The following is an 8,495-nucleotide window of genomic DNA, read 5'->3' on the forward strand; positions in this document are numbered from 1 at the left end:
ATATCTTTAAAGACTTTCTCGTGTAAATGCCGAAGATTCGAAGATAGAATCAAAGAAATCATATTGAACTCCTTACAAGGATTCATTCTCCTGCACGTCGATAACCATTTTGTATTTCTTTGACTTCTTGTACATCTTGTAATTGGCAAAAGCGTTATAGTGATGTATGCAACTTGTTATAAATCGAGATTACCAACGTAATTGAATTTGTAAGCATGTATTTATCATGTATCAGCTATAATATTGAGAAGGATAGCGATCGAATCATAGCCAAATTAAAAATTACGGCTACAAGAACCCCGGACAAGAACAACGCACTGCAAAAACAACTGTTTATATTTAAACACCATATTGTTTTTATCAGAGCAACACTTAATAAACACATAATTCATGTTGATGGTCTAACACTAATGTTAATGGTTCTAACACTAATGTTCATAAATTAACACTTGGTGTTATATTACAAACATTAGAATTATGTGTTTATTAAGTGTTGCTCTGATAAACACAATATGGTGTTTAAATATAAACACTTGTTTTTGCAGTGCGGTGTGTGAAAATCGTTTTTCGGCAACAAATAGCTTGTCGCCAATCTCATGCGGGCCTCCCACATCAAACCAACGAAGTCGACAAGCTTTGTTGTCAACACATCGTCTGTATGGCCAAATGTCTCAACGTTTTTGTTTTCTTTATAGAAGTTGTCTTTAATGGTTCTTGTAATGATTTCTCAGTAGAGGTAACAGAGTTCAACAATACATTTTGTATATTTCCTTATTGTCTTATATCCGTGGAGATGCTAATTAATATCACCGAATCATCTTCCGAATCATCTTCTCGGGTACAACATGATAAGTACTAGTAGGTTGATTTCTGCTAAGGATTTGTTAAAAGAGTATTTTGTGATCCTAGCATCATCTTTTTATGACATTTTCAGTATAAATATCCACGAAAAAAAGATGGTTCCCAAAATTTCAGTTGATTCCGATTTTGCGTTTGCGAGTTTATGGTTATTAGGCCTAAGTATGTTTATGTATATACACTGCTCCATGACTGTGTTGTATAATTTCATTCTGGTTAACCATAACGTAATTCAAATTTGACGATATTTTGCTAAACGAATTAATCTGCAAGACTTTTATTTGTAGGCGTACATTGTGTAACCAGAGGTTTCCCATGTATAAAAATCTCAACCTTTTTATAGAAAAGTGGGGGATGCCGCTGTTGATCACGAAATACCCCTTTAAAAGCTTTTAAAACTCAACATGAACATCTTAACACTTATTAAAACACTTAAAAGCCGTAAGTGTGTGCATGTTTCTCCATGTGCTTCTCATATATCCAATAAATGAAACCTTTTGTTATCGACGTTAAACGATCACTTTGGCACCTTCCAGTTTCATCAGACCGCGACTAAAATGCTGTTCGATTGATTCTTTACAAAATACATTGACCATGTTGACAAAAATTGTGGATACATCGAATATAAATTAGGTCGAAATTAAACATCTCTTAAAATAATGCTTTGTGATATTAACAAATGTATAAGTATTGGTAAGTGAATGAAAATAATTAAAAAAGAATCGTCCTGTTAAAATGATAAGTTAACTTACCACCAATATCCCGAAGCACCGTTGGGTATTAAAACAAGGAAAAACAAAGCGAAAAAACAATAAGAACATCGGAATTCCATTCCGGAAAGATTTGAGTATAATCCAATAAAGCTATTCCAATTTGGTTATAGAAATGGTGAGATCTTCATCAGCGTGTGTGGTACTTGGTATATCTGGTGGAAATATATAAAAAATCTACTGGTTCCTTAGACGAGAAGTTAGGTATAAGTTGTCCCGGTCATTTCTATTATGACCCCGGGGGGGTCACTTCCATTGTGGCCTGTACACCATCCGCGATAATCAACTTTTGAAAAGCACCCTAAACAAGGATTTAACCCTTGGCAAAAACGATACCCTAAACAGGGATTTTATTCCTTGCATCAAATTTCATACCCTAAATTTCATTTCCGCGTATTAGCAATTGCAATTTTGATACCCTTTTTTCCAATTTTTCATGTTTTTGTCACCCTAAACACGTTACGCGCGTATCGTGCATATCCACGAAAAACTACCCTTTTTACGCGTTTTCATTATCGCGGATGGTGTACAGGCCACAATGGGAGTGACTCCCCCGGGATTATGACGTTCAATGACATGCGAATAGGGCACAAACTAAGTGCAAGTTGCGGCGAACTCGCTATCTATCAACTCATTGGCGGGGAGTAAACATCAGAAAGCGCCGCCCATTGTAACCTCCTCTTTAATGAATATTCATAATATCTTACTTCTCTTACTTGTTATTTGTCGGCAATTGATAAAGAGAAGTGTGTTTGTATTTCGGTGATACCCGAATAACTTGATTCCCTTAGGCAATGGGATAACGCAGGTAATCCGTATAATTGTAGGGGAGTGACGCAGGGTTTGACATGATTAGAACTCCAGAGATGGAAACTGACAATGGGTACGTCAAAAATCCACTGCGGATCATTCAGGATTTGAACAGAGAACCTTCGACTTACAGGTCCAATGCTCTTCCAGGTTCGCTAATGACATGAATGAGTAAGCCCATGGAGTACAAATGTTCAGATTATTTTAAACATCTTCTTAACTTGAAAAGAAAGTGATTTGTGAAACGTTTACGCGATAGGCCTACTTTTCACCTTTAACAGGCGACCTTTACTTTATTGTGCCAAAAAGTCCCTACGTGACAGCATTGGATAGGAACTGCTCGTCCTAAGACATATCAGAGATGACGGGATGACTCTCATCCCCGGCTCTCATCCCGTGCTCTCATCTCAGGTCCGGTCTCATCTTCCCTGGACTGACGTATTCCGCATACCCATCATTGTCGTGACGCATTACCAAAACTGAAAATACCGTAGCCGCGTTATTGTTGGAAAGAGTGATTTTCTCAGTTAGTTCGATTGAAGTTCACACCATTTAGAAGTTCAAGTGCAAATTACTTGTAATGCTTAAAATTCCCTACTGTGCACCGATGTAACAAAGCAACCGATACAGTTAACCAAGGGCAGTTCTATCAGTGTGGCACAGGTGCGTGGTAGGGAAAGCCGTTATGGGCTTGATGGGGATAACCTCGTCCAATCCTCGTTACATGTTGCTATTTAGGTCAAAATATTGCCTTCTTGAATGATGATGCGAGGCAAGGCTGGATCGAGGAAGGGAGGAAGCCGAAGAGGGGAACATAGAATTAAGAATGAGAAAGAGGAGATAAAGGAAAGAAAGTAAGGCACAGGAAAGAAGAAAGACGATGAAAAACAGAAGAATTAAAAGAGGGAAAATAAGATGAGGAGGACCAATAAATGGAGGAGAGGAAGAAAGAGGAAGATGAGGAAAACAAAGATGGAATGACGAAGAAAAATAACATAAGGACGAAGAAAGAAGATTATGAAAAATGGATGTATAAAAGAGGAAGATAAAAAAAAAAAAAGTAAAGACATGAATGAAAACACGAATGAATAAGAAGGTGAAAAGATGAATATGAATGAATACAGGCTGAATCAAAAAGAAGTAAACTCATGTTCGAGGCCAAGTAAAAATAAAAATATGTTTCTCGTCCGGGTTTTTGAAAATTAGGAGGATGAGGGGCTTTTTATTTTCATTTTTTTATTGGAAAATGACGCTAAATACCTGTATTTGGCACCATATTTTGGGTATTCGACATACAGTTTGATATCTGAGAAAAGGAGGAGGCCCTTTTTATTCTATTGTTTTGAGAGGTAGTCCCCTCTAGTGATCACAAATCTCTTCTGAAATGATGTATTATGCATTTACAAAGCCGTAAAATAAGTTTTAACTTCTGAAACATCTTTTTCAACAAGTTATAACTGAAAGTTTACAAAATAAAAAGAAATTTGAAAAATCTTCAAAAAAGGAGGAGGGCGCGGACGAAAAACATGTATTTTTTTTTTACTCGGCCTAACTGCATATCTATGAAGAATTTGCTGTGAATGAAAATATCATGGGCAAGAGCAGACTTTGAACGTTTTGATTAAAAAAAAAGGAATTGTCTTTAAAATTTAAAACCCATTTGAATAATACTCATTTTTGTAGCTGATTGATTTTCATCCATTTCTATTTCGCCGAATCATAAAAGCGTTAACAGGATTTATTGTTGAAATGATAACTTTTTCGTTTAATTAATATTCAACAAACAATGCAAATACACTTCTAAAACATAAGTACTAACAACATTAAATGAATAAAATTGCAAATAAGTTGGATCTCCTCGTCTAGAGTTCTCTTTATAAAAGAAACGACTCAACGCATGTGTACGATGTGCGTTACAGTTCTCGTGCACACTGAACAACACTGCAAAATAGTTCATAACAATATTAATATTGCACTGTTTGATATAAATTCATACAAATAAATATATTGCCCGAATTTATGATAATCTTGGAAAAGTTAGTACATCTTCTCTGGTTTTACCAGCTTGGTACAGTACTTGAGAAGTGAAACCGTGTGCAGCTACAAAAATGGGTAGTTTTATTTAAATGAGTATAACTTTAGTTTGCTGTAAGCAATTACAATAATTCTTTTTTATTTACACGTTTATAATTTGCTCTTTCCCATGACATATCCATTTACAGTATTCCTCATAGATCTGTAGTTACAGCCCCTCAATAATGAGTTAACTTCTTTTTGAATCGGCTTGCAAGAAGGAGAAAAAGATGAAAACATTAAATATGATGTTTCAAAATAATGCTCTTCGACCTGCGAATATTCGGCACTGTAAATCGACAATTTCATTTGAATATTCAATTTTAGCATCAGGAACTTATCTTCAATATTATCTTAATATAATTCAATAATTGACCACATATTAAGTCGATCATTAAACTTTAAAAAGGTTCAAGTTTTTAATCTTTACAACGCCACTTTTATTATACCACTAAACAGATTTCAAGTGAACATTCCTTAAGAATTCAATGGCGCAAATCGATCTGGATACACATAAACATCAACCGAGCTACCATTGACGTTAATTAAACCATTGATCATGTTGATGTTCATTAAAGTCCGTGGCAGTAAAAGACTAAGACCCTTTGTTGTCCTTTTGTTGTTATTGGTTTGGGCTTAATTTGGTAACCGATACTCTTGTTGTTCAGTAGCATTTGTATGGCACAGTTGTGAACTTTCTCATGGTAATACAAATGTTTCGCATTTTTGGCCGATCAACATTATCTTTCTCCTTTAAAGATATATATTTTGTTAAAGATATTTTCTTGAAGATGTTTCTTTTTTAAACCTTTTCCATTATATCCGTCATATCATGGTCCTCTTTTAATTTTTCAAATTAGCCGTTTTCAGTCGCACGATTTTTTATATGGGTTGTACATAAATAAAACTAAATAAATGTAGTTTAGTTGTTTCGAACTAATTTTTAATGATAATAGAAAATCTAATTGTGTATCTTGGAGTGAAGATTGGTAGAGGCATTTTCGGTTTTCGGTCTTGCTAGATCGTAAAGAACGAGTTATATCATGTAGGCCAATATATCAGCATGGTAAGTACAAGTACTGTTTAACACAGCTTCGAATCCGATTGTTGGATCTTTGATCAGATTTTAATCATCACGGTGAAATTGAATCAATTGATGGAAAATAAGAACAGATTGCAAGTGGCAAAAGTGCGATAGTTTAATTGTTGTTTGGGTATTTTAAGGTGGTACTACACCCCTTGATAAATTTGTGACTTTTTTTTGCATTTTTCTCAAAAACTTATAAAACACTGGTAACAAAAGTTATATTATAGGGGCAAGGAATCCAGTTACTACACTGGAATTTCAGTGGCTCAATGCGCTATAATTTGTGAGAAAAATGCAAAAATAGGCAAAAAATTGGCCAGGGGTGTAGTACCACCTTACCTTAACGCCACAACTAAACATAAGTAAATAACTGATGTGGTTGAAGAATAAATCAGCTATCACACGCTTTTTGAATTTGGACAATTGACCACACCGTTCTTGAAATATAGAGGCCTTGCATGTGACGTATCATCCCGTAAATATGGCGGCCCTACTCAAATGCATTCAACAAAAGCATGATTGCAATCTATCGTGACAGTTCGTCTCACACACATAGCCCCTGCACTACGATCAAATAGGTTGATAACAACATTTGATTGAATGGACTGCACTCCGCCATAACTACGGTGAAGGACACCGGTTCAAATCCTTTGTTTGGAGCCAATCGATAAAAGAATGCAGGGCCTCTATAAGAATTTGACAAAAGTCCCTCATTTTCAAACCTTTCTATGGATTCAAATATCAATCGATGATCTGTATTCGGAGTGTTAATCACTGCGCATCATCAGCGCACGAGGTGCCATTGATAGATATTTGACTCCGTGGAACGGATTGAAAATGAGGTAGTTTCGTAACATTCTTTTATTTCAAAAACGGAGCGGTCAATAGTCAAAATTCAAAAAGTATGTAATAGCTGACATATTCATCAACCACATCGACTATTTTATATGCGTTAAAATAACCCAAAAAAATCAGTTTCCGACGATACAGTTCTTTCAGGGACACCCTGTACTATGTTAGTTAAGACAATTGGATTAATTTCGGAAATATTGGTATTTCTCTAGTCGAATAAAGCGGAAATATGAGCTTAGCATACTAACTGGGTCTAATATAACCACAAAATAGAATAAGTAGATGTATTGAGTGAGTTGCACTTATTTTAAGGGACACTTATTTTAAGGGACACGTTACCCCGGGCACGTTACATGCACTTACAGGCCGCGGGATATGTCTATACCATGACAAAATGGCATAACTGGCACTTTCGATCAAATATTGGGTCCAGGTATGATATCTACCCTAGAATCTATAATAAATTACTGAGTTTTTCGAATTTGTAAGGCTAAAAACTTCTACGTTTTACATTATTTCGGAAAACGGATTTTTGCGTTTCGTAGAGTAAAGTTGTCCGCACCCCAATAAAACGTCCAATTTTGTTTTTGTTTACGTTAAGGGTGTCAAATTATGTTAATTAGTTTCAAAGGCAGGGCAAAGGAAGTGGCAGCACACCTGCATGCTAACGCCAACACAATACACTAATGTTGACATAGCTTGAATTAGGCCTTCTATCCTGTCATCGGTGTGAGGATATTATGCCTGTAGTCTCAACTATTACATGACACAGTAGAAGCAACTATTACATGACACAGTAGAAACTCAATTAACATCTATTGTTTATTCAACTAATTGATCAACATTAGCATGTATTCTGTGTTTTTATGGAGAACGTTAAAGTGAAACTTTTGAAGGACAAATTAATCAGGGTTGCCAAACCACACCATGAATAGGCCTACTCTGCTTTGTGGTAGTGCTATGTTTAATGTTATCAGCATAATGTATGATCAGGTATGATCATAACTTATATGAAATAGAGTGTAAGGAAATGTGAATAAAATTGTTTCAGCTGCACAGTGGTGTAGCCAGGACTTTTTCAGAGAGAGAGAGAGAGGGGGGGGGGAGGCAAATTTCATGGGGGGGGATTGTCACAAATGGGCTAAAGAGTAGGCCTACGACAAATTTATCCAAAATGTGCTAACAAATAAAAAGTACAACAAATGCATAGAAATCTAAAATATCAGATCAGCCAGCAGGCCACAGGGAGCCAAGAGGGATGTGAATAAAATTGTGTTCATCTGCTCAGTGATGTAGCCAGGACTTTTGCAGGAGGCGGGGGCAGCAAGGTACATTTCAAGGTGGGGGACAAACTTGGATGAAAATGATAAAAAATTAGCTAAAAGGTACAACAAATTTGTCCAACAAATGCATAAAAATCTTAAATATCAGAGCGACCAGCATCCCACAGGGGCAAGACATGATCTAATTGCAATTTCAAGCCATTGATTTATATGGAAAAGATACTAAATATTAAACATTAACCCTCTCCTATTATCGTTGTCGAGTTCCTACGGGAAGATCATTTAAAACAAACAAACATTTGACTGTCATTGTCAGTTAGCAATTTATAGTTCCATTCCAAAACTATATTTTTTTCTGCAATCAGAAGGGCCACATACACGGACTATCCTTTCAATTTTCCCAGCATGAATAATTTCATTTGGAAAGATGTCAAAAACTAATATTATCAGATTATTATATTTACAAAACAGATTGCAAAGAACTATATTGACTTAGATCAAACATGGCAAGATAAAATCTTATCATTGAGTTTGCATTCCCGTGGTTAATGTGTCAACAAGGTTGTTGTTTTTGTGTGTGTCATCAAATCATATCATCTTTTGGATTACATATTTTCTTCCCATCGCCAAAAAAGAAACCTATAGTTATTCTCATGATCAATGAGGATGGGAGATAGCATTTGTTTAGGGGCGGATATGTGATGTTTGAACCCTGCTATGGCCGGTACGGAAGAATGGATCTCTGTTATTTTTTGTTTAGTG

At 35.7% G+C, this 8,495-nt stretch overlaps 1 protein-coding gene across 1 annotated transcript in view; it reads right to left on the reverse strand.

Moving 5' to 3' along the window:
• LOC140159250 (protein Wnt-2b-A-like) overlaps positions 1-1,858 on the reverse strand; it is a 39,769-nt gene extending 37,911 nt beyond the window's left edge. The window contains exon 1 of the mRNA XM_072182658.1: positions 1,611-1,858. Within this exon, the coding sequence (XP_072038759.1) occupies positions 1,611-1,690 (80 nt within the window). The 5' untranslated portion in view covers positions 1,691-1,858. The remainder of the gene's footprint in view (positions 1-1,610) is intronic.
• Between the last annotated feature and the right edge of the window lie 6,637 nt (positions 1,859-8,495).

This window comes from Amphiura filiformis, chromosome 8 (genome assembly GCF_039555335.1).
Source record: "Amphiura filiformis chromosome 8, Afil_fr2py, whole genome shotgun sequence".
Classification (NCBI taxonomy): domain Eukaryota; kingdom Metazoa; phylum Echinodermata; class Ophiuroidea; order Amphilepidida; family Amphiuridae; genus Amphiura; species Amphiura filiformis.